Source organism: Chiloscyllium plagiosum, unplaced genomic scaffold (genome assembly GCF_037043375.1).
Source record: "Chiloscyllium plagiosum isolate Xiang-an unplaced genomic scaffold, Cpla_swu_hap1 HiC_scaffold_2, whole genome shotgun sequence".
NCBI lineage: Eukaryota > Metazoa > Chordata > Chondrichthyes > Orectolobiformes > Hemiscylliidae > Chiloscyllium > Chiloscyllium plagiosum.
In genome coordinates, this window is record NW_028270140.1 from 101,995,788 (window position 1) to 102,022,767 (window position 26,980).

At 41.0% G+C, this 26,980-nt stretch overlaps 1 protein-coding gene and 1 long non-coding RNA gene across 14 annotated transcripts in view; one reads left to right on the plus strand and one right to left on the minus strand.

Annotated features, from left to right (window-relative positions):
• mctp1a (multiple C2 domains, transmembrane 1a) overlaps positions 1–26,980 on the plus strand; it is a 643,540-nt gene that overhangs the window by 31,749 nt on the left and 584,811 nt on the right. The window contains exon 1 of one of the 13 annotated variants that reach the window (XM_087999190.1): positions 23,311–23,364. The exons of the other annotated variants lie outside the window; for them this stretch is intronic. Coding sequence (XP_087855316.1) covers positions 23,326–23,364 — 39 coding nt within the window. The 5' untranslated portion in view covers positions 23,311–23,325. Of the gene's footprint in view, positions 1–23,310; positions 23,365–26,980 lie in introns of those variants that run through there. 13 annotated transcript variants of the gene reach the window in all.
• Positions 2,875–26,980, minus strand: part of LOC148151950 (uncharacterized) — a 36,833-nt gene continuing 12,727 nt past the window's right edge. The window contains exon 3 of the long non-coding RNA XR_015761019.1: positions 2,875–3,218. This is a non-coding gene — a long non-coding RNA (uncharacterized LOC148151950). The remainder of the gene's footprint in view (positions 3,219–26,980) is intronic.

Consider the following 26,980-nt stretch of genomic DNA (forward strand, 5'->3'; position numbering starts at 1 on the left):
ATTTTATTAGGGCCCTTCAAAGTCACACTCATCAAATGCTTCCTTGATGTCAGCGAGAGTTACTTTCACTGTGCCTCTTGAGCTCAATTCTTTTATCTGTTTTGGGTGTGCCAGCTATCCCTGTGTGAATGCCACTTGGTAGAAAACTTCCAAGGCTTCTTCCACCAATTTGCTGAAGATCAAGATCAGAAGGAATGGCAGTAATTTCCAGGGTTGGATTTTGTGAAAGGTACAAAAATACATAAGAACTTAAGGAAGAGGAAGTTTGGAAGGACTTGAGAGTGTAAAGGTGGATACATCTGCAGGACCTGATCTAATGTATCCCAGGGTATCCCAGAATGTTGTAGAAGTAAGGAAGGAAATTGTGAGACCCCTTGTAAGAATATTTGCGTCATCTGTAACCATGGGTGAGGTGCCTGATGATTGGATGCTGGCTAATGTTTTACTTTGTTTAATAAAGGTTGTAAAGAGAAACTGGGGAACTATAGCTCTGTGACTATAACTACAATTGTGGGTAAATTGTTGGAGGTGATTTTTAAAAATAGGATTTGTAGACATTTAGAGAGGCAAAAAGTGATTAGAAATAGTGAACATGGTTTTGTGTGAGGAAAATCGTGACTTGATTGAGTTTTTTGAGGAAATTACCAAAAATGTTGATGGCGGTAAAGTAGTAGACGTTGTTTACTTGGACTTCAGTGAAGCCTTTAACAAGTTTCCGCATGGTAGACTAATCACTAAAGTTGGGCCACATGGGATTCAGGGTGAGCTTGCCAATTGGACACCTAATTGGTTTAACGGCAGTAGACAGAGAGTGGTGTTGGAGGGTTACATTTCAGACTGGAGGCCTGTCACCAATGGTGTTCCACAGGGATCAGCTCTGGGTCCACGTTTGTTTGTCATTTATATAAATGATATTGATGAAAATATAGAAGGCATTTTTAATAAGATTGTGTATGACTCCAAAATGATGGCATAGGAGATAGTGAAGAAGGTTTTCTAAGTTTACAACAGGATTTTGATCAAATGGTTCAATGTGATGAAAAATAGCAGATGAATTTCAATCTGAATTAATGTGAGGTATTGAATTTTGATACAACAAACTAGGATAGAGCTTATACAATTAATGATAGAACCTTGGATCATGTTGTAGAACAGAGGACCTAGGGGCTCAGGTACATAACTCTTTGAAGTTTGGGTCACATATAGGCAGGTTGGTTAAAAAGGTGTTTAGTACACTTGGCTTTATTGCTCAGTCATTTTTTTTGTCTATGATTTTGACTAAACAAACTACTGGGTCACTATAACAATGATTCTGTTTGCAAACTGAGTGATTTCAGTGAGTACACTAAACATTTTCCTATGTAAGAACAGTAACTCTTAATTTAACTTTGGTAGCAAAAAATTCTAATGATACCTCAAAATTTATTCTTTATAAAGATAGTGTTGGTACAGTGTAAAGGTTAGATATTCTGTAATTGCTCTGAGTCACTTGCCCCACCAGAAACTGCTACAGTTGCATTAGAGTTATATTTCCAACTGGTATCAAGATCAAGCCCCCTTTTTTTCAGTCACAGGATGTGGACCTCACTGGTAGGCCAGACCAGGTAAGGATGGTAGGAGAGAAAAGAGCTGACGTTTTGAGTCTAACTGATGCTTTGTCAAAGGGTCAGTTAGACTCGAAACATCAGCTCTTTTCTCTCCTTACAGATGCTGCCAGACCTGCTGAGATTTTCCAGCATTTTCTCTTTTGGTTTAAGATTCCAGCATCCGCAGTAATTTACTTTTAATTTGTTTTTACCAGGTAAGGATGGTAGTTGGGAAGTTATGTTGAGGTTGGACAGGACATTGTTGAGGCCTCTTCTAGAATACTGTGTCCAGTTCTAGTCGCCCAAGGATATTATTAAACTGGAGAGGGTTCAAAAGAGATTTACCAGGATGTTGCTAGGTATGGAAGGTTTGAGTTATGAAGAAAAGTTGGATAGGCTGGACTTTTTTACTGCAGTATAGGAGGTTGAGAGGCGACCTTATAGAGGTTTTTAAAATAATGAGGGGTACAGACAGTTTATGGTAGTTGTTTTTTTTTCCGTAGGATGAGGGCTTTCAAGAAAAGGGGACACATTTTTAAGGTGAGAGAAGAGACATTTAAAAAAGACATGAGGGTCAAATGTTTTGCACAGAGGGTGGTTAGCATATGGAATGAACTTCCTGAGGAAGTGGTGGATGTGGTACAATTGCAACGTTTTAAAGACTTTTGGACAAGTACATGAATAGGAAAGGTTTGGAGGGATATGGGTCAGGAGCAAGCAGGTGGGAGTGGTTTTGTTTGGGATTATGGTTGGCATGGAATGGTTGGATCAAATAGTCTGTTTCTGCTGTATGACTAACTGTATGACTCTGAATAGGATCATGAGTTTGGCATTTAGACTTCAGGTAGTTTAAACAGTTCTTCAACATTAAACAAAAAGTAATAAAGCAAAAAATCATTTAGAATCTTTGCTATAGATGCTACAGGAAAATCTAAAACATGCAAAGCAATTAAGCAAGAAGAGTCAAACAAGAAGTGTGTGAGTAAAATATTAAAACAGGAGCATACTTTAGAGTGCCTGACCTCAATTCTTATGTAAACACAGAGTACAAGGAAAACGTGGAATGAATTGCAATCACAGGATCAACTTTGTGGGTATGATATTGGTGCCATGACTGAAGATGCCTACAACATGGTTAAGACTGGCCCTAGGTTATTTATGATTACAAGGTCGACCGGAAAGGTACAGGTATTAGTAGAGAGAGAGGACTTATCTTAGTGATTAAAGATATAAAACTTCGATGATTTAAATTTTTGATCAATGTTCATAGGTTACACAAAAGTGATTGAGGAGCGAAAAGCTGTTTATTGAGCGGCAATAGATTAGTCATACAAACCGTGATGGGTGAGAAGCTTAACTTGTCCTAGATCAGAGGAATGGAACAACCTGGTCTCTGCTGATTAATAATCTCTTTATGCCCTATGGTGGATAATGGTTTTAAACTGAATCCAACAGAATCCACCCAAAAGATTTTTCTGCCTGCTTCCATGTTTTTCTCTTCCCTGATGCCCACTTCTATAATTGCTGGGCACCTCATGTCATTTAGTTGTTCATTTTCATTTTCCCTCACAATTGTCCCATTCTCAGGAATCGATGTCCAAGACCACCACCTCCTGGCCAACATCTTAAGGGCTGTAAAAAAGATAATGAGAGCTAAAAGAAGAGATTAAGGAAAGAGACTTGCAAAGCAATATTAAATTCAATACAAAATAAGTTGTAAATCTATGAGGAAAAAAGGCATTACTAGGAGCAACATGGAGCACTTATAAACTCAATAATAATATGAGCAAAGAAAATAAGGAAATGGCAGAGAAGATAAATAATTGATTTCCGTCTGATAAGAGATCAGGAAAAGGCCAGCATCCCAGTGAAGCTGATATTCAGTCAAGTTCAGAGACCCACACGAGTTTATCTAAGGAAGTGACAATATTGAAGAAACTAATTTTATTAAAATGTAACAATCCTTGGGACCAAATTGTTTTCATCTCAGGATTGTAAAGGAGTTGGGAGAAAGCATTGCAGATGTCTGAACATTAATTTTTCAATTTTTAAAAAAATCATGAATCTATTTCTTATGAGGGGAAAATCATGCATGCTAAGAAAGGAGACAGATATAAACCAGGGAATTCTCAACTAGTCAACTAACGTGTTGTCAAGGGTGTTTGATGCTGAGTGCATCAAATGTGAGTGAGTTAAGTTTTTAAAAAAATATATTCTTGTGGTGTGGGAGTCATTGCCTGGGCCAATATTTATCAGCCATCCCTAGTTGCCTTTGAGAGAATGGTTGTGAGCTGCCTTTGTAAACGTCTGCAGTCTGTTTGGTACAGATACATCCACAATGCCATTGGGAGGGAATCCAGAACTTTAATCCAGTGACACTGAAGGAAAAGTGATATATTTCAAGTCAGGATGGTGAGTGGGTTAGATTATGAACAGTGGAACAAAATCAAAATATTTCAGATGCTGTGAACCCAAAATAAAAGCCGAAAGTTCTGGAAATACCCAGCAGTCTGACAGCATGTAATGGGACAGAAACAAATGTGCCATTTTAAGCAGATTCTGACATGTACTGTTCTGAACAAAAGTCATATTCAAATCAAAATGTCAACTCTACTTTTCTCTCTACAGATACTTGTGGAGCTACCAAGTATTTCCAGCACTTTCTGTTTTTATTACAAACAATGGAGATTTTTAGATTCCCTACAGTGTGGAAACAGGCCCTTCAGTCCAACAAGTCCACACTGACCCTCCGAAGAGTAACCCACCCAGTCCCATTTCCCTCTGACTAATGCACCTAGCATGGCCTATTCACTTAACCTGCACATCTTTGGACTGTGGGAGGAAACTGGAGTACCCAGAGGAAACCCACGCAGTCACGGGGAAACATACAAACTCTACACAGACAGTCGCCTGAGGCTGGAATCAAACCTGGGACCCTGGCGCTGTGAGGCAGCAGTGCTAACCACTGAGCCACCGTGCTGCTCAATGGCAGCTTCTCATTGTAAAGGGCAATTGAGAGAACAAACAGATGGGCAAGATTGTGGCAAATAAATTATCGCATAAGCAAACGTGAGATTCACCTTGAACCGAGGTAGAATAGAGTAAGCTACTTATAAATTTGAAAAGCTAGAAACAAAGAAATTTACAATTTCAGGCACATAGATCAATTAAATGTTTTGAGCAGGAGTAGAAGAGTAATCAACATCTAATGCTTTATATTTAGAGGAATAGAATATAAGGGGATAAAAGTCCTGTTTCAACTTTTCAAAAACCCTGAGTATACCTTACATCATAATTTATGAAGGATGGGTTATCCTTCGAGGGACTGTAGTCTAGGTTTACCAGAAGGGTTATGTTATACTAAGAGATTACAGAAACTAAGTTTGTATTCTCTGGAATTTAGAATGTCAAAGGATGATTAGAAATTTTCAATACCGAGAGAATCAGTGGATTGGGGAAATCTGTTTGTTAGTTGGGAAAAGGGGTTATGAACTGCAGTATCATTTAAAAATTAGACTTTCAGAGATTAAAAAATAGGAAACAGTTTTACAATTTGTTATGGTCAGCTGGAGAAAAATACTTTTTAAAAAGAAATGTGAATTTTGCGCAAGATATCATGTATTAAGACTTTTATTGTAACTAAGGAATATAAATCAACATTGACTTAGCATTATTTGGGAGGAAACACAAACTAAATTGAAGGTGGTTTGAAGGAGGGAAACATTAACTCTGATTTCTCTCCACAGATGCTGCCAGACCTGCTGAGCTTTTCCCGCAATCTCTGTTTTTGCTTCTGATTTCCAGCATCCCCAGTTCTTTCTTTTTTCTTAAATTGATGATGTCCTCTGTTATCTCATTGACACACCACCAAACACACACTTGAGAGAAAAGTTTTACTGAACGTCCAATGATTCTCCCTTTAACAGAAACTCTTCTGCCTGCCCACTGATAACATGCTTCAGCAATATTCTCGTATCCTTTTGAACCACGTTCCCTTCATGCAATTTTCTGAGCATGTTTCAATGGATTTTCACTTCCATATTCTGATGAATACTTGGTCTTTAAATCTTTACAAGCCTAATACCCCATCCTTAGCTGCACACTACTTAGATAAGGACAAAGCAATTTTTTTTCATTTGATTGACACAGTAGGATCTGTGTCAAGAGTGTGGTGCTGGAGAAGCACAGCAGGTCAGGCAGTATCCAGAAGCAGGAGAATCAACATTTTGGGCAAAAGCCCTTCATCAGGAGTGAGGGTGGGAGCTTCGGGGGTGGAGAGATAAATAGGAGGAGGGGTGGGGCTAGGAGGAAGGTAGCTGAGAGCAGTAGGTGGATGGAGGTGGGGATAAAGGTCATAGATTGGAGGGGAGGGTGGAGTGGATAGGTGGAAAGGTGGATGGACGGGTGGGACAGGTCATGAGGGCGGTGCTGAGCTGGAAGATTGGAACTGGGATAAGGTGGTGAGGGGAAATGAGGAAACTGGTGAAATCTACATTATTGCCATGGGATTGGAGGGTCCCAAGGCGGAAGATGAGGCGTTCTACCTCCAAGCATTGGGTGGTAAGGGAGTGGCAATGGAGGAGGACCAGGAGCTGCATGTCCTTGGCAGAGTGGGAGGGGGAGTTGAAGTATTCGGCCAAGGGGCAGTGGCATTGGTTGGTGCAGGTGTCCTGGAGATGTTCTTTGAAGCGCTCTGTGAGTAGGCATCCTGTCTCCCCAATGTTCTGGACAGCGCATCGGGAGCAATGGATACAGTAAATGACGTCTGGAAGTGCAGATAAAATGTTGATGGATGTGGAAGCCTCCTTTGGGGCCTTGGATGGAGGTGAGGGGGGAGGTCTGGGCACAGGTTTTGCAATTCCTGGAGTGGTAGGGGAAGGTGCCGGGAGGGGAAGGTGGGTTGTTTGGGAGCATGGACCTAACAAGGTAGTTGCGGAGGGAACGGCCTTTACGGAAAGCGGATAAGGGTGGGGAGGGAAATATATTTCTGGTAGTGGGGTCCGTTTGTAGGTGGTGGAAATGGTGGAGAATGATGCGATATATGCAGAGGTTGTTGAGGTGGTAGGTGAGGACCAGGGGATTCTGTCCTTGTTGCGGTTGGAGGGGTGGGTTCGAGGGCAGAGGTGTAGGAAGTGGATGAGATGCGCTGGAGGGCATCATCAACCAGGTGGGAGTCGAAATTGCAGTCTTTAAAGAAGGATGGTCATCTGGTGTATTGTGTGGTGGAATTGGTCCTCCTGGGAACAGATGCAGCGGAGGCGGAGGAATTGGGAATAAGGGATAGCATTTTTGCAGGAGGCAAGATGGGAAGAAGTGTAATCCAAGAAGCTGTGGGAGTCATTGGGTTTGTGGAAAATGTCAGTGTTGAGTCATGATTTGGAGATGCTGGTGTTGGACTGGGGTGTACAAAGTTAAAAATCACCTATACGCACATACACACGGACACACATATACAAAGACATGCACACAGACACCCACACATACCCTTACAGAAACACACACTCACACATGCACCCTCACAGACTTAAGACACTCTGCACTCACTACACACACACATACACTTTCTCACGCTCACAACCCCCAACCCAGACAGACACACACACACAAAGACGCACATGCACACATATATTTTGGGGGTGAATTTGTACTTGCAGGGTTACATTGTACTTTGCTCAAAAATTGCATGCATTCATGCAGAACTCTGAGCTCAAAAACTGCATGAATTCATGTAAAACTCGTTAACTCACTTTTTTAGATTAGAATCAATCTAAGCATCATGGCATAGACAGAGAACACAGGGGGCCAACACCTTCAATATATTATCTAGCTATCACCATTGTTAACAGCTAACCTGAGAATGCAACTTTTTAATAAAAAAAGGTTTTGTGATTTACACATGAAAAAAGTGAAACTATCACGGTATTTTTTTTGTTAGATTAGATTTTTTTTAGATTACATTACAGTGTGGAAACAGGCCCTTCGGCCCAACAAGTCCACACCGACCCGCCGAAGCGCAACCACCCATACCCCTACATTTGCCCCTTACCTAACACTACAGGCAATTTTAGCATGGCCAATGCACCCTGACCTGCACATCTTTGGATTGTGGGAGGAAACCGGAGCACCTGGAGGAAACCCACGCAGACACGGGGAGAACGTGCAAACTCCACACAGACAGCCGCCTGAGGCGGGAATTGAACCCGGGTCTCTGGCGCTGCGAGGCAGCAGTGCTAACCACTGTGCTACCGTGCCGCCCACGGTGGCACAGTGGCACAGATGAAAGGCTTAACAGACAATCAGACATGAAGACTGATAGCAGAATCCTACAATCCTGTGGAGACCTCCTTCTCAAATTGACGGTCAGCCAATAGCATGAATATCTTATAAAATCCAGCTTAAAGTATTGGAAATGTTTATCAAACTCTTCTGCAAATAATAGTTGATGCCAAATCTGTTGTCAAAAAATAGAAAACTGAAGAGATTGATTTAATTTATTCCAACATCTCAAGGAGTGTAAGCCAAAGGTAAGTATGTAGAGTTGGGTTACAGATCAGCTATGATCGAAATGAATGGCAGAATACTTTGAGGGTCTTAATGACCTACTCAACTTCCTGTGTTCCTATGAGTTATATACAAAGCAGCTGGTGACTCCTTAGTCAAATGCCTCTGTAAACTACTTCAATCTGTGTGGCAGTTGTGAAAGATCAATCATAAGTTCAATGGTGTTTGAACTGGCAACTGCCAATCAAAGAGCAAACACTATATCAGTGTTAATCACTGAGGAATTTGTTTGCAAACTTGGAGCAGCCTTCTCCAGTGCTTGGTTGGCTGTTGTTCTTCTTAGGGTTTCAAAACTCTCAAACAGAAGATCCACAACAGGTGGCCACCTCTTCAATTTTAATCTGAACACTATTGTCATTGCTGTTCAACGACAAAAACAGAAATTGTTGGAAGAAACTCAGCAGGTCTGACCACATTTGGGGAGAGAAATCAGAATTGACATTTTGGGTAGTGACCCTTCTTCAGAATTGACTATCATTGCTGCTGTTGGCTGACCCTCAGTTTGAGAATGAGGTTTCCAAATGATTGTAGGTTTCTACCATCAGTCTTCATGTAACTGAACAAATCAATTCTCAACCTGAAGACATGACTTCCCATGAGGTAGTGGGATGAAGTGCTGGATTTGCTGCTTTTCTTTTCTTCTCTGCCACCACTCAGTTTCATCTTTACATTGTTTGGACTGAAAACATGTTGCAGCTTGTTGCATGGCTCATTGTTATTCTAAATTATTTACACTAGGCGCTTCCCAGTCATAAACGATCATGCTGACTTGCTTCGAGGAGAGCTTCAGAGTGTCTGTGTCCTGTTTTACATGTCTTCCCTGGAACATTGTCCATTTTAGAATTTGTTTGAACAATATATATTAAGAAGCTGAATCACTTTCACCGACTTGCCTGAGATGAGTAGTGACAATCAGATGACAAGGCGCTTCCCTGACAGCAAAGTACATAAACAAACCTGATACACTAAGTTCATTAAGACACAACTGTCCCAGTCATGCAGTGTGGTGCAAATGTCTGATGAACAAATCTCAATCTTTTATGGCAGCCTGATCAAATGATGCATGGCAAAAGAGATATAAAAGCTGTGTAAAAGTGGCAGTGAAACAGTGCATGTTGATGATCACAAACCTTTTGGGGTTTGTGGATCATTTTCCACAGGAAGGATTAAAAAGAAAGCTATTTCCAAATGTTAGACCTTTAAAGGAAGTGACATAATTTTTTTAAAAAAGGAATCTATCAAAAGGTGATTAGTATGCTAACTGGAGTTATTTTCAACAAAGATTGTGAACAATAAGCATTTTGTCAGTCTCAGTGATTGGAAAACTCCTCACATCAATGGCGGGATGCTTTTGTTCAGTAACAGTGGTCAAAGATAAAACACTGAGAATTGAGTCTTTTTTTGAATTGCAATGCTGTATGGCAGTCAGACAGCGTCACCTGTGAGAATCATAGATGCAGGAGTGAATCGTCAGAGATTATTTTAAGTCAAACCACGTGAGTCACTATTATGGAGAAGTACAAAATGTTAATAACTTTGTAGGATTACATAAATCTACATTCAAATCTCTTTTAAACTATGAAAGAGCCTTATCCAGATGAATGTTGTTTACCAACAGGGTGGTGGAAGTTTCTGCCACCGAAAGTGATTGATGCCAAAATATTGAATGTTTTCAAGAAGGATTTAGATTTAGCTCTGAGGGCTAAAGAGATCGAAGTGTAAACGGAGAAGGTAGGAACAGAGTTGGATGATCAGCCATGATCATTTTGAATTGTGGAGTAAGCTTGAATGACCAATGAGCTAGACCTACACCTACTTTGTACGTTTGCATGATATTTAAAGAGGTCTAGTGTTGCTATGGTTATCATCTGGAAAACCACATTAACAATTGAACAGCTGGCAGGTTATTTTAATGACTGCTTTTCATACAAGGCCAACCTACATCAAAATTAGATCTGAGTCCAATTTTTAAGATATAGTCAAATTGCAACAGCTTTAGGCCATAGGAACAAGCCTTTTTGGTTGCTAACTTGTGGTATGACTTCAGTAAAAATTCTAAGTCAACTGAGAGAAGACTAATTAAGCAGTTGCAACACTTGGTCAGAAACACTGCACCTTTGGTGTCATACTTCTGACCCAGTAGGAGGAAGGCAGGATAAGCCAATTCCAGATAATGTAAGAGACTTGACTAAAAGTGGAACAAGGTGACAACCCTGAACCAGAGAAGGTGTGTGTGAAGCTATACCACTGACTGTGTATAGTCCCTTAAATTTGTACTATTATAGTTGTTGTGGATATGTTCGCTGAGCTGGGAAGTTGGTTTGCGGACATTTCGTCCCCTTTCTAGGTGACTTCCTCAGTGCTGTGAAGTGCTGTTGTACTGTGTCGGTTGGAAATTATTTGGTTTTGTTTCTGCTGCTTCCAGTTGCCAGTTCTGGTTTTTCGTTGCAGGACCACAGTTGTAATCTGAGGTAACCCTCTTCGCTATCCACTACACCTCCAATTTTGGTGTCATCTGCAAACTTACCAACTGTATCTCTTATGCTCGCATCCAAATCATTTATGTATATGACAAAAAGTAGAGGACCCAGCACCGATCTTTGTGGCACTCCACTAGTCACAGGTCTCCAGTCTGAAAAACAATCCTCCACCACCGCCTTTGAGCCAGTTCTGTATCCACATGGCTAGTTCTCCCTGTATTCCATGAGATCTAACCTTGCTAATCAGTCTCCCATGGGGAACCTTGCCAATGGGCTGAGAAGTGGCAAATGAAGTTTAGTTTAGATAAATGCGAGGTGCTGCATTTTGGGAAAGCAAATCTTCGCAGGATTTATACACTTAATGGTAAGATCCAAGGTAGTGTTGCTGAACAAAGAGACCTTGGAGTGCAGGTTAATAGCTCCTTGAAAGTGGAGTCGCAGGTAGATAGGATAGTGAAGAAGGCGTTTGGTATGCTTTCCTTTATTGGTCAGAGTATTGAGTACAAGAGTTGGGAGGTCATATTGCAGCTGTACAGGACATTGATTAGGCCACTATTGGAATATTGCATGCAATTCTGGTCTCCTTCCTATTGGAAAGATGTTGTGAAACTTGAAAGGGCTCAGAAAAGATTTACAAGGATGTTGCCAAGGTTGGAGGATTTGAGCTATAGGGAGAGACTGAACAGGCTGAGGCTGTTTTCCCTGGAGTGTGGGAGGCTGAGGGGTGACCTTTATAGAGGTTTACAAAATTATGATAGGATAAATAGGCAAAGTCTTTTCCCTGGTCGGGGAGTCCATAACTAGAGGGCATAGGTTTAGGGTGAGAGGGGAAAGATATAAAAGAGACCTAAGGGGCAACTTCTTTATACAGAGGGTGGTACGTGTATGTAATGAGCTGCCCAAGGAAGTGGTGGAGGATGGTAAAATTGCAACATTTAACAGGCATTTGGATGGGTATATGAATAGGAAGGGTTTGGAGGGATATGGGCCGGGTGCTGGCAGGTGGGACTAGATTGGGTTGGGATATCTGGTCGGCATGGTTGGGTTGGACCGAAGGTTCTGTTTCCATGCTGTACGTCTCTATGTTTCTATGACTTTATAACTGGGACAACACAATGATAATAGGACAAGCCAAAAAGAGGACAGCCAGAGAATTTCTAGAAGCATGGCACTCATCTGCAGACTCCATCAATAAATGTATTGACCTAGAACCAATATACCGACCACTCCAATGGACAATTGGAACTGGCAACTGGAAGCAGCAGGAACGAAACCAAATAAATTCCAACCAACACAGTACAGGAACACTTCACAGAAGGCTCCACAGCACTGAAGATGTCACCTAGAAAGGGAATGAAACACCTGCAAACCAACTTCCCAGCTCGGCGAACATACCCACAACAACTCCAACCGGCACCTGAGCAACAAATCTTTACACAAACCTTGAATTGTACTATTATTTATAAATGAGAATAAATCCCACTGTTATAAGAAAGTAAATCAAAGTATTGAATCAGTTTAACTAGTTCACATTTATTCATATGCTCTAATGTTTTATTAATGGAGAATTTGCAGATACATCTATTTTTTAAGACAGTGAGTCTGTCCTAATTCTGGGCATGTTGGCCTCAATTGAATAGCAGATGTGATAGTCACCTGCCAAATGCTAATTATTAATATTTGAGTGTGATCCTGTTGAAGGCAACTTTAGCAATACCAGGTTTCGTAAGGTGTCCAGTCCTGAATTAATGGAAATTATTTTGTCACCTTAGTCCTTACAGGAATGGTGGAACAGATCATTACTGGGATAGGAACCCAACTCTTTGAATTTTATGCCTGGTTATTGCTCTTAACTAGTGCAAACTGTTGGCATCTGACCTCTGGACTTCCTGATCAATTAGGGTAGATAGGGAGGATGGTGCATTCAATTTATGAAACAAAGGATTTCTCATTAGAAGGATGACAGCACAGGGACAGGCCACAAATCTGCTCTTGGAATGTAGAGGCTGCAGCAACCACAGGAATGAAGAGGAGACCTTGGAAAGCTCCCATCATGTTATACAGCTGGAGCATAGACAATGTTAACTGAGAAGCTTTCCAGAGGACAAGAGGAAAGGCAGAACTCCTTTAGCCAAGGGTGTAAGTGGCAAGGAAGTCCTCTGCAAGTGTGGTCCTTCCAATATGGGGACATAAGAGCACAGGCCATTTTGACCATCAAGTTTGCTTTCCCTCTCATGGCTGATCGTCTATTTCAACATCACTTTTATGTGCTATCTCTAGATCTCTTGATATAATGAATCTTCAAGAATCTATTTCTGCTTGAACCTGCTTAATGACTGACTGTCCACAAGCCTCTAATGTAGGGAATTCTAAAGCTTTACCACCCTCTGAGTGAAGAAATTCCTTCTCATCTCAATCTTAAATGGCTCACCTCTTATTCTGAGACTATGAATAGAATCTTCCTAGGCCCTGATTGATGTAGGCATTGGCGAGTCTAGTTGGGAAAATGGCTTATATCCGTATAAATGAGATTCACAACTTTGAGAGCATGAAGTCCAATCCTGAACAGTTTTGAAGAGGAAGACAGGATCCTTGCTCGTGAGCAGCCCTATTTACATCCATTTTGCATGCATAATCTTGTCAATGCGCAGTTTCATATACTCCCATCTGCTGGACAGAAACTAAATGGTGACAATTCCCAACATGGATGTCAGAGCAATTATCTTGTGACCCGAGCTTACTGCTTGCTCCTCTCACCTCTATCTTGGACTGTTGTCATCAACCTCATGGGGCATTCTTCATGGGCAATGACTATCAGCCCTCACAATAGACATTAGCATTGGACACGTATTAACCTTACAAAAGTCGTGAGTGTGGTCCTGGATCAGCACAGCAGGTCAGGCAGCATCCGAGGAGCAGGAGAATCGACATTTCAGGCATAAGCCCTTCATCAAGGGCTTATGCCCGAAATGTCGATTCTCCTGCTCCTCAGAAGCTGCCCAACCTGGTGTGCTTTTCCAGCACCACACTCTCGACTCTGATCTCCAGCATCTGCAGTCCTCACTTTCTCCTTAGCCTTACAACACCCTATGGCCCCACTTAGAATATGGTTCTCCATTTTAGTGCTGCACATTGCAGTGCACAGGCACCTTTTATTATAATGTTGCTACCAGAACACTTAGTGTGCAGGGTCAGCACCAAGCTGATGGATTGGATCAGGCTGGATCTCAGAGCTGCTTTGCTTGCTTTCTTAGTGCTCCTTCACTTTGTGCTGACATGGATGCTCACAGTATCTGTGCCTTGCCTTGCTTAGTCTTACCTTTTTGTGCTTTTCCCTCTCAGCCAGAACTTAAAGGCTCCTGATACTCATGTCCTCACTTGGTTTTTTTTAACTGCAGCCACAAAGCCAGGTAACTCTTAATGATTGTAAGCTGTTTTCAGTCAAGAGGGTGGAGACATTTCTGTATGGCATTGTGCTACATCAATCCCTCACTTTGCACCATGTGCCAGCGGCTTAAGTGGCAAACTGACTTAATAAGCTTCAACCCAAATGGCTGTGTCTCAGTGTATAGTCCTCTGTCACGCCAAAGGAGAGAGCCATAGGGTCCTGCGACAGTCCATCAGGTGCAGTGTCAAGGGTTTGCGATCAGTTGAGGGACTATGAGATTGTCAGTTGGCCACTTGGAATGGTCAGGATTTAGTTCATATCACTAGTCCAGGGAGTGGGTCACAGTCAGTACAAAATACCAGTCATATAAGGTTGGGTGAGTCCATCTGAGTCAGTCAGTGGGGTGAGCAATGGTCAGTCCTGGGGATCAGCCCAATGAAAGTCAAGGGGAATTATCAGAGGACACTGCTGGGTTTGGGAAGTTGGGCTGGTCAATTCTATGAATTGGAGATAGCAACCTGGGATGCAGGGGGGACAGGAATGGTGAAGGGGCAAATTCCACTTTCCGGAAGGAAGAGGCAAATGAAATGAAAACGGCTAGGACCACACCCAGAATGGCTTCTTACTGTCTGAAAAAAGTGTGGGTTCTTCTCACTTTACTAATGTGAAGCCCTCACAGAGCAATTGCATTGATCAGTTACTTGCATAGCATGGATTGAGGTTATCTGCAAACATAGTACCCTGATGTGAAAGGCATGCTGTATACAACATGCTGTGTAGAATACAAGTTCTGACCATCTCCTGCAATCATGACTATGTCATTGGTCATTGCAGATTACAGGCAGTTGTCTCTGTGAAGCAGAAGTAATCGAAGGTGCTCTTAAAAATGACACCTGTAGGCCACCACGCACAAAACTAATGCAAGATCCCATAGGCTGCACAAGGGCACAGAACTGATCTCCTCTCATCTTGAACTGTGCCAATATGCTCTTATATGCAACGCTTGGGTGATGTGGAGATGGCAGGACAAGCCATCAGTAATCATACAGTGCTTACAATCTCGAACTGTATTTCTATGACATTCCATTTGCTGCATTCATTGGAATAAGATCCCTATGTCAGAAATTCATGTGGGAGCATTCGATGGCCCTCCTCATTGCTGAATTTCAAGTCCCACTATATTGAAAACTTTGCTCAACATCTTTTGTGAATGATGCAAATGCAGACTGCTCCCATTATTAAGGGACCCGTTCTGTTTCTGATGTCCTCCACACAGGCTCATTGAAAGTGGGACAAATGGATCCAGCCTCTGCAGGGCTTATCATTGCTGTTGCTGTGGTGTAAAAAGAAATGAAGGAGGAACAGATATGCCAGCAAGCACAGCACTAGCAACAACCTCCAGCAGGCTGCCAAAAAAGTCTCTAAATGAAGAGCTTGTGGCTGAAGGTCCCGCAGTATGTGCAGGAGATACAGGAGGCTCAGAGTTTATTGTCATCCTTGCCATTTTGTCCTGATGAGTGAGGTGGAGTGCCACCACAGGTTATATGCCAGGGCACTGTCACTGACACTATCCCAGCCTTTGGAGCACCACCTGCAATATGAAGGAGTGGTGGCTAACCCATCCCAATGGCTGTCAGACTGACAGCTGTGCTCAATGTCTATGCAACTAGCTACACTCAAGGTCCACTGGAGTTCTGTGTCGAATTTCTTGATCCTCAACTCACAAATGTACCGAGGCTGTTACTGATACAATTTGTGCCAAATCACACTGCTTCATCTCAATTCTCTGTGATGAGGTCAGTTATGCAGTGGTCTTTGCCGACATAGCTGGCTTCCCTCAGGTACACACAGCACATTGAAAGTGCCATATCATAATGATTAGAAAAAGATTCCATTCCATCAATATTCAGATCATCTGGGATCATTAATACCACGTCTTAGAAGGTACCCTGGAAACTACCATGATGCTTATATCCTTGATAATTTCCACGTTTCTACTGCATTTCAAGGTTCAGATGCCTTACAAGATTGGTTATTGGGAGACAAGGGATACTCTCTGCAACCATGACTGACAAGTCCACTATCCAGCCTGCCTGAGGCCAAACATAGAAACAATGTTATCTATTCTTCTGTGAAAGCCATGATAGCCCTCTTGAAATTTGGATATTTGGATTGGACTGGGGTGCCTTAAAGTACACTCTAGATAGAATGTGCCACATAATCCTTGTATACTGTGCTGTGCACAACTGGAACAACCAACGAGGGGATGTGTTAGACACTGAAGAGCTGGGAGAGTGCAGCAGTCTTCCAAGTAGGGAGGTGAGGATATTGAGCTGGAGGAAGAACATCACATTCTGCATGACAGAACGTTGCATCATCGGGCGCAACAAGCCAGACAGGACTTCATTAACACCCAGTTCTAGTAGGTTAGAGCTGGGTGCAGTGATCGGTCTTTGACTGTAAATTTGGTGCTGCTAGAAAGGCAAGCTGCCCAGTTCAGTTTGAGAGTGTTTGATTTTCAGGGTTTGTATTTACAGCTACCCAATATTATTTACAAATCGCACTCAATGATTTGTAAGTAATTTTCTCATTGTTCATTGAGTTTGTTAAGAAGCAGCAGTTTAGTTATGATACAGTAGTTAATTAGACAAAGAAAATATATAAGCATGACAATTTGGGATGGAGCTCTGATATCAGAGAGTAAGTAGGCTGTCAACACAATGCTTTGATTTCTACCCTGTCAAAGTCTGAAATAATTTCAGTGAAATTTCAATTAAATCACTTCTCATCCTTGTAACTGTAGACAGAGTTCCCTCAATCTCTTCTCATAAGACAATGCTGCTAACCTAGGAATCAGTCTGATGAACTTCCTTGCCCTCCCGTCTACACACAATATATGAAATAGGAGCAGATGGAAATGATTTGGCTCCTTAGACCTACTCTGCATTGAATAAGATCATTGCTGTACTGTGTATTTCAAATTCCACATTCGTCTTTGCCTCTGACAACCTTTCAAGCCCTAGCATAACGAGAATCTGTTGCCGTCTGTCTTGAAAATATACGATGACCCCACTTCTGAAGCAAATTATTCCAAGGTCACACAAGCTTCGAACAATGAATGAAAACTTCTTGTCATCTCTGTCTTTAGAAGTGACCCCTAATTTTAAATCAGTGCCCTCTAGTCCTGAGTTCACCCATGAGGGAAAATCTCATTTCCACATTCACCTTGTTAAGGCTGTTCAGGATCTTATACATTCAATACAGTCACCCCTCACTCTTCGAAATACCAGTGGAAACATATATCTAACCTATCTAATCTTAAAACCTGAATTCTATAAATCAATCCACTCATTCCGGTTATCCACCTAGTAAACCTTCTGAAATGATAACAATACATTTACATTCTTTAAATAAGGAAATCACAATCTTACCAATGCCTTGTACAACTGAAATACAACATCCTTCCTTTCTAGGCAAGTATATGTGTCCTTAGGTAATGAGATGAAAATTGTACTCATGGATCCATGTGCAGTCTCACCAAGTCTCGATACAATTGTTGCAAGTCATGTTTACTTCTTTATTCAAATTCCCTTTTGATAAAGGCCACCATACCATTTCCTTTCCTAATTACTTGCTCCACCTGTAAGTTAACTTTTACTTAGATTACTTAGTGTGGAAACAGGCCCTTCAGCCCAACAAGTCCACACCGACCTGCCGAAGCTCACTCACCCAGACCCATTCCCCTACGTTTACCCCTGCATCTAACACTACGGGCAATTTAGCGTGGCCAATTCACCTAACCTGCACATTTTTGGACTGTGGGAGGAAACCGGAGCACCCGGAGGAAACCCACGCAAACACGGGGAGAATGTGCAAACTCCACACAGTCAAGTCGCCTGAGGCTGGAATTGAACCCGGGTCTCTGGCACTATGAGGCAGCAGTGCTAGCCACTGTGCTGCCCACTTACTTTATTACAAAGACATCCAGGCCCTTAAAGGCAGTGCACCAGGAGTTTCCAGGATCTCAATCAAATACTCAACTTGATTAACATTGTCTTGAACAACATACCTTACAACTTCAGCTGTTTCTTTTTCTTTAGCTACCTCAAATCCCCATCCAAACAGCCAACTCTCATACCCATCCTCGGTCTATTAAACTCTTGAATATATGTCCCATGGTCACCCACAAAAAATTGCATCCTTCACCCCTTCCCTAAACATTCACAGCTTTCTGCTGTATCCTCTCACAGGAGAAGGGAGCATATAACTTTGTAAGAGGTAGGAACCTGGGCCCTTCAGGGGCTGGCAATTATTGGCCGCTGGCAATGTGTGCCTAGCTGTCCCTCTAAGAAGGGGGTCTTGTGCTGGGAGACCTGACCTGATATGACATTTTAATATACTGATGGTCAAACATGTTATGAGAACTGATTATCAGCCAGTAGACCATGTGTTCAGGATCTGCCTCCATTTAGTTAGATTTAGTTAGTTAGTTAGTTAGATGGCTCAGGGGTTAGCACTCCTGCCTCATAGCGCCAGGGACCCAGGTTCAATCCCACCCTTGGGTGACTGTCTGTGTGGAGTTTGCACAGTCTCCCTGTGTCTGCGTGGGTTTCCTCCGGGTGCTTCAGTTTCCTCCCACAGTCCAAAGATGTGCAGGCCAGGTGAATTGGCCATGCTGAATTGCCCATAGTGTTAGGTGCATTAGTCAGAGGGAAATGGATCTGGATATGAGTGGGTTACTCTTCGGAGGGGCGGTGCGGACTTGTTGGGCCGAAGGACCTGTTTCCATACTGTAGGGAATTTTATCAAAAGAATCTAATAATTGCCTCTGGTCCATGAAAGAATATGTGTTTGCAGAGAAGGCTGCTGGTGTTGGTATTATTGCTGTTGGAGCTGATTTTGATGGCATTTACTTGCCTTGGTGACACTGTTGAATTGTTAGCAAGTTTTGAAACATATTCCACAGTTGGAAAATTTATGATTCAATATTAAAGTACCTCAAACTGGTCTCTTAACAATCTCTACCCCTTCTTAACTAATTGCACAAGGGACCTAAGAGAGTTCTCTTCTCTCCTTCAATCCAACTCCAAAGGAAAGCCAGAAGATGATGATCACTTCAGAATCTTGATCCAATGTTAATTACCAGAAATCACCCATCCTGTTTTCTCCTGTACCTGCATCTATTGACCTCAAAAGTTTCTGATCAATAGTTTTAGATTAGATTCCCTACAGTGTGGTAACAAGCCCTTCGGCCCAACCAGTCCGCACCGACCCTCCGAAGAGTAACCCACCTAGACCCATTTCCCTCTGACAAATGCACCTAACACTATGGGCAATTTAGCATGGCCAATTCACCAGACCTGCACATCTTTGGACTGTGGGTGGAAACTGAAGCACCCGGAGGAAACCCACGCAGACACAGGGAGACTGTGCAAACTCCACACAGATAGTCGCCCGAGGCTGGAATCGAACCTGGGACCCTGGTGCTGTGAGGGCAGCAGTGGTAACCACTGAGCTACCATGCTGCCCCAATTAATTAATTTACAATATTTTGAACATTTAATATAAATTAACATTAATTTTATTGATAACATGGCAATTTCTTTTGGAGAGGTGAAATAATAGACTGTGGAAAAGTTTACACCAATTGTGATTGGAATTGGTAGTTCATCGAATTAGCCCTCAGTTTGATTTCTGGCTTCAAATCCAGATCTTGTCTGAGAAGCTTAAAGTCAGGCACTGAGGGGCACAGATGAACATATTATAATTTTCCACAGTTTCAGAATAACCATCTTTCAATTCATAATCTGTCTCAGGGCACGAGAAGTTCAGATTGCAGAAGTGAAGGCATTCACACTAGTGCATCACCTAACCTGATATAGTTGTTGCACATGCAGGGAAATAGGAAGTGGGTAAAGGGTTCAAATCAATCTTCTTTCCCATTAAAAGTGCAAATCTGCAAATACTAAAGAGTTAGGAGCAGGTCATCTTCTGGTGAGGAGATCTTGGACTATTAAATTAAATGAAGTCTTTAGTAGCTTCAGTGGGCCTGGAATTTATTGTCCTCTGCCAACTGTGCAGCCATCATAGACTTTTGAACAGTAAGTGAATTAAGGGTTGTGGTGAACAAGTCGGTAAGCAGAGCTGAGTCCACAAAAAGATCAGCCATGAACTTGTTGAATGGTGGAGCAGTCTCGAAGGACCAGATGGCCTATTCCTGCTCTTAGTTCTTACGTTCTTATGAGCCTGAAAAGGACAAGAAAGTGAGAGTTTGAGTCCTGGTCCATTTCTGCATCTGTGTTGCGTGCATACTGGGGACAAAACCCACTTGACCTCCTGGCTGGGAAAGTTTCATTATTTTAATTATTTAGGGCCTTTTGACATCATGTGTCATCTTCTCTAGATATTGTGCTGCTTACCTTGATTAGTGTGAACCTATGCAAGTGTGCTCCATAGCTGTAGGAAATGCCCCTTATAAAAGTAAGGGTACTTTTATATCATATATTTATTCAGTGCCAGCTTAAACTCTATATTTGCCTACAGTTGATAGTTACATTTCTTCCAAGTAGTTGATTGGTGAACCAGCATACAGATTCAGCGCAAGGAGTTCAGACCTATGTGTTAACAATGTTCAGTAAAACAGTAACAGTTAAAAAGGGGAGAGGAATAAATACAAAATTTCAAGTTCATCAGCCTAACATCCACATTTTGAGAGAACATAATCTAAAAAGTATGGAAAAGTGTAGGTTAATTAATGTTAGTCAAAACAGGTTTGTTAAGTATCTGAAAAATGTGAATGAGCTTTTGGATGAAATCATAAAGAGAGTTGGTGAAAGTAGTGAAGTTGATATAGTATAGATTAATTTTTGAATGGTGTTTGACAATGTGTCACAATTTATTACCAAATTGAAACACATGGGTTTGGAATAGGAGAAACAACATAAATACAAAATTGACTAAGAGTCGGAAGTAGAAAGCAGTTGTGGATAATTGCTTTGCAGACGAGAGTCAAGTTTACAGTCATATCTCCCAATCCTCTTCAAGGATAATTTTTAATATATATTAATGCCCTGTATTTGAGTACAAAGGTTTTTCCCAGTTTGCAAATAACACTAAACCTGTTAGTTCATCAACAGTGGAAAGGATTACAATACACTTCAGGAGGAATAATCCGGTGAAGCAGGCAAATGCAATGAAATTTAATGAGAGAAGAAATACATATTGGAGAGAAAAACAATTAGGAATTTAGACTTTTATTATGGACACCATGTTTTAGGAAGAACATCAAGGCCTTGGACAAAATGCAGGGAAGATGTATCACAGTGATACCAAGAGTGAACTTATGTGGAGAGATTAGAGCAGAAAATGACATGAGAGGTTTACTGGAGATTTTCAAAGTTTTGTGTGGTTTTGATGAAGCAGGTAAGGAAGAAGTGTTTCTAGTAGTGGGTAGGTCAGTTACCAGTCTATGTAGAGAAAAAAACAGAAGCATGATCCTTTCGTTTTGTGTGGTGATTTGTTATAATCTGGAATTTATTTCCTGGAAGATGATTCGAAATCTTCAAGAATGACTTGTCTATATAGCAGAAAAGATAAACTACAAAGCTAATAGGCAAGTTCAAGGATCTATTTGGACAACTGTGTTCTAAAATTCTACAATTGTAAATTGGCAATCATGATTTTGAGAATTGGGGCTGGTATTTATGTCCAGTGGGCTTTCAGTTATCTGTTCAGACAGTGCAATCAGCAGCAGGGAAGATCTGAAGGTTTAAGAACCCGACAAATGAAACTCATATGACAATCCTCAACAAGAATGTGTGATGATTGTAACAATAGAATATGAGTTCCCTGACTGGGGCTGTTAACCTGCTCTAATCAGGGAAGCCTGGCTGACAGAGAAGAACAGGAGTGTTAGATATTCTGACACTTTGAGAGTTGGCTCTGAGAGAGCTGGATCAGTGTTAGTGACTCTCTATGCATAAATAAAGGGTGTGCTTGGTGATGGGATACCAGCTTCTGTGAAGTTACTTCAGGAAGAATACTCCAGTGAATGGTAGAAGCATTTAAGATGTGTTAAGTGCTGCAGTGCACCACGAGGGTTAGGACTGGGTTAACAGGAGAAAGGGAATTAATATATCCAAAGCAGATTTGGGCTGCATTGTGCAGTGCTGGTCTGTGGGAAAAGTTCCAAGGTAGAACAGACATCGGAAGCTCTGTCAGTAATGTGTAAAATTCACAGTCGCTGGAGAAACTTTAAATGTAGCAGTAATTCCAGGCTTAAAAAAACTGCAAGTTAAAAAAAAAACTACTGCTGGCTCATTTGGAGCTTTGCCACTATAGCAAGTGAGCATGTGAAGCATGGCTACAATCACAGAAGTAAAAAGCCATGAAAGAAATATTAATTCAAGATTGCAAACCGAGGATGTTGTGAAACCAGCATTTAAAGCAGTACGTTGGATAGATTGAAAGCTTGAATAGATCTGGTCCAACAAGGGCAGAAAGTTAGTAGAGTTTATTCAGGTGGGAGATCCTTCATAAGAGCTGCTATAAAGGCAGAAATCATTAAAGAAATCACAATTAAAGTTGGAATTGCTTTTAAAGGCATAAACAGTGGAATTCAGTGGATGCATGAAAACAACAGGAATCTACCATTTTAGCTGCAAAGTGTAGGCAAACCCTCCAGGATGGCAGCAAAGAGCACCACTGCTATTACTGTAGAATAAAAGCAAGTAAAAAGCAAGGAAGTAAAGTATGCCATCATGTCAAGAAGATATGGCATCAGAACCAATATTGCCAAGAAGACATCTCTTCATAGATGGTCTAGATAGTACATAGGATTGGACATCTTTGTGAAAATATTTCTGAGATACTGAAAAACTTCCAAATTAGATATTACATCAGAAGCTGAATAAGGAATACACTTCTATGCATAATTGAAAATACAGTTGGCAATCTTTTAGTTCACTGAGGGATGAAATAAGGAACAGCTACTTTTTAAAAGGTACTGAGAGCCTTTGACAAATATTTCAACGTTAGAACCAATTCTTAAACGAGCAAGATTTAAAAAAGGAGTTCAGCATCCAGAGTAGTTCAAGGATAATTTCATAATGGTCTTTACAAATTAGTAGAGAAATGCAACTATGATTACTTCCAGACTGAATTTGTAAGAGTAGAAATGGTTGTTGGAATTGCTGATGTGTCTTTTCCAGATTTATTGCAGTCTAAAGACCTGACTCGGGAGAAAACCGGAAAGGGGAGTGAACCAGAAATCCAGAAATAACAGATTGATCCTAAGAAAGGAAAATCAACCATGGCTGAGGAGACCAGTAATATTAATTTATTGCTTAAGGTACAAAACCACAAACGATACATGTGAGAAGCTAATACAGTGATTCGGACACATATCAGATACTAAAAGTCTGATCAACGCTGTGGTGCAAAGAAACATCACAGGCACAGACAGTGAATGTATTACCAGTGAATGCTTTATCTGTCACATAAATCACTTCCAAAAAATGTGCAGAAGTTGGATACAGTTTCAGAGTAGAACAAAAAGAAATCAAACAGCTACTCATGCAAAGTGGTTAATGAGATAGAGCGATCCAATGCAGAAGAAACAACACTCCAGTTTTTCAAAGGGAAACAGGGGATCCATATATTTACATCAATGGTACATCACAGGGGTTTGAAGTTAAATACTATGTCGAGTGTCACTACTTCAGCAGACAGTGATCCACAGTTCAGAAAACTGTTAACAGTGCAACTACATGGTCCAGGAGGCATCGCACTTCAGTTTAAAGCTATGCTCCTAGTGGTTCTCCAATTAGGGGATGCCAAATAATAGAACATCTATACTTGCCTCACAATCAATTAATCTCACCCATAACTATGAAGGTATACCTTGACTTCAATCTTTTCCAGCTGGTGAAACTATCTAAAATCATGTAACAACTAGATTAAGAACAAAATGTTAGATGGCAGCTAGTAGAAGGTTTTGTAGACCTTGCTTCCCCACTCTCATGGACGAACCTTGGAAAAAAGCCCCGTTGTGATTAATTATTTTGGCAAAAAATTAGTTTCATATTGTTAATGAGATAAGAACTTATGATTATGCAGATTAGCACTAAGTTGTTCAACTATTATCAATGCTGATTATCACTAAGATAGCAAGATTGAGTTATGTTTATGAGGAAGAACAAACAATGAGATAATCGATGAACAACATACTCCTTGAGACAATGAAGGAATATAGAACTGAAATAAATTAAAATAAACACAGCTTGATGAACAAATAACTGTGTCTGTTTCAAGTCTGATGTTAGATAATGAGTTGATGTGAAAGAGGTAAGTTCAGGCAAAATATTTGGCTTTCTTTCTTATCCAGAAGGAATCTTTAGTAACAGTGACAGAGATCATGCCAAGCCAGAGCAATCTGTAATAGTGGAACTAAAGAGGTGAACATGTTGGTTTCACCAATAATGCAAACTTTAAGGACAAATGAAAGAGCCCAAACTAATAAACATATTGAAGTAAAATATTTCAGTACAAACCTACAGACAGATTGAGAATATAAATTGATGCCCCAATTGAAGATCAGATGCATGCAATTCCATGGAAGCCATCACTGGAAGAGACAACCAATGCCCAACAATTGAAGGTACTGCAAACAAGAAATTGTCTGTTTTGGAGATTCAGGGTTTTGGAAAGTAGAAAGTGCCTGTTTCAGCAGGGAAGGCATTCTTTGCAATAGAGATCCAAGAAATGGACAGGTGCTTCAGGATCACACAGTTGTAGTGAGGTTCTGTCTATAGCAATCAGCATGACGACACATTGGTTCCACTTCTAGAAGTGATTACTGCACACAGAGAGCTTAGAGGTCCACATGGCAGAAAAATATTCGAGTGAACATTACTACAGACCTCATGCTGTCAAGAAATAAATCTTCCTAAACTATTAAGTATTCTAAGTCTGAAGAGATCATTTTCTCAGAGGATAATAAAACCTCTTTGTTGTCGGAATTTGTAAAATTTGACATTTGGTGGGACTTATGTATATACAAATTATATAAAGATGGTTTATGCACAGATTCCAGTCATGGAGCAATAAATATATAGAGGTGAGTAAGAGGCCAGATTTGAAAGAATGTTGTAGACCTGGAGGAGAAAGAAGGAAAAGGGTTACAAAACAAGTAGAAGAGTTTTAAAATCAGGCTGCTGCTTAGCTCAGAGTCAAAACATATGGTGCTGGAAAATCACAGCAGGCCAGGCACCTTCCAAGGAGCAGGAGAGTCGATGTTTCCAGCATCTTACTTCCTCCTGACTTCTTACCTGAGGCCAATGCAGCTTAATTAGGACAGGTGTAATGACTTTATGCGATTTATTTCAAGTGACGATACTGTCAACTGAGTTTTGAATAAACTCAGAGGTGCACGTGTGGTGAGCTGCCAGAGGAAGTGGTGGAGGCTGGTACAATTACAATACTTAAAAAGCATCTGGATGGGTATATGAATGGGAAGTGTTTAGAGGGATATGGGCCAACTGCTGGCAAATGGGACTAGGTTTATTTAGGAGTTGGACTGAAGGGTCTGTTTCCATGTTGCATGGCTGTATGACTGTATAACTGTATGGAAGTTTTATGGAGGGAAAGTGGAAGACTGAACAGGCGAACATTGGAATAGTCAAGACTGTGGCAGTTCTTGTATTGTGTGGCAGTTGGTTTTGTCTTTGCAGCTATTGAGCAACATGGACATTAAGCTTCTATGATTCTTGAATAATTGAAAAATGAGTTAGATGGGTAATGGTAATTCACGAGACCCATACTCAGTACTCAGCTGCTTGTTATAGTATATTTACAGCCCATTTCTGATGTGATGACTCAGTGACTTGTTACAAAGTCAGATTCTGTCGATTTTATAGCTAAAACTATAATGTCATGAGTAAAATGCCTTCAGGCTAATGGCACTAAAAGTACAATGGGCTGGTCTCAGCTAAAGAGATGCCATCCTTTTTGGGATATGTTAAATGATGAGTTTGGAAGCGATGAATATTGGTGATCTGCAAGAGGTTGGAATTGAAAGACCGTTGTAGTGCTGAAGGAGATTACAGAAAAAGGAACAGGTTTAAAAACAACATAGAGAATTTTAAATTCATTTTAGAATTTTAAAACCATGCTTTGTGACTGGAGGTCAGTGTAGGTTAATGTGAACAGAGTAATCGATCAGTGGGACTAATGAGTACAAATCTAATAAGACTAGAGGTTACATAAATCACAAGAATGTACATAGATTATGAAACAAGACAAATGAAACAATATAACAAATAAAAATAAATATATACAATCTGGTAGCTGTTATAGAGATATGGCTGCAGAATGACATAAACTGGGACCTGAATATTGAAGAGTTCATACATTTAGGACTGACAGGAAATGAGGAAGGGGTTGAGGGCTGGCTCTGTTCATTAGTTATAGTATTTGCACAACAGAGAGGAAGACTTAAGTTAAGGAAAACAGGATGTAGAAGTGGTTTGGGAGGAAATGAGATGTGATTGCAGCAACCACATTGTCTCTTCTGTGTAGGCAGCCCCTTGGGATCAAGATAGGTTTGCTTCCATTATTTGTATTTGGCTTCCATTTGAACCTATCAGATATGTTCAAAATATTTGATATCCGAAGAATGCTTCTTTTCCAATATATGTGGTTTTGGGGTGGATATTCTCACATTTTGCATTTTTTTCAGGGAGCCTTTAGAGACAATCTTGAACGTTTCCTCTGCTCTATTGGTAACCGAAGCTTGAAATAGATAACTTGGTTTGGAAGTCTTGCATGAAGCATGCAGATGTTATGGCTCATCCAGCCCTATTGCTGACACAAAGTAGTGCCTTAATTTGTCCTTCATGTTGTCCTGAGAGAAGATACTGATACTGGAGCACTTATCCTACCAGTGGATTTGCAGGGATTTGATGAGG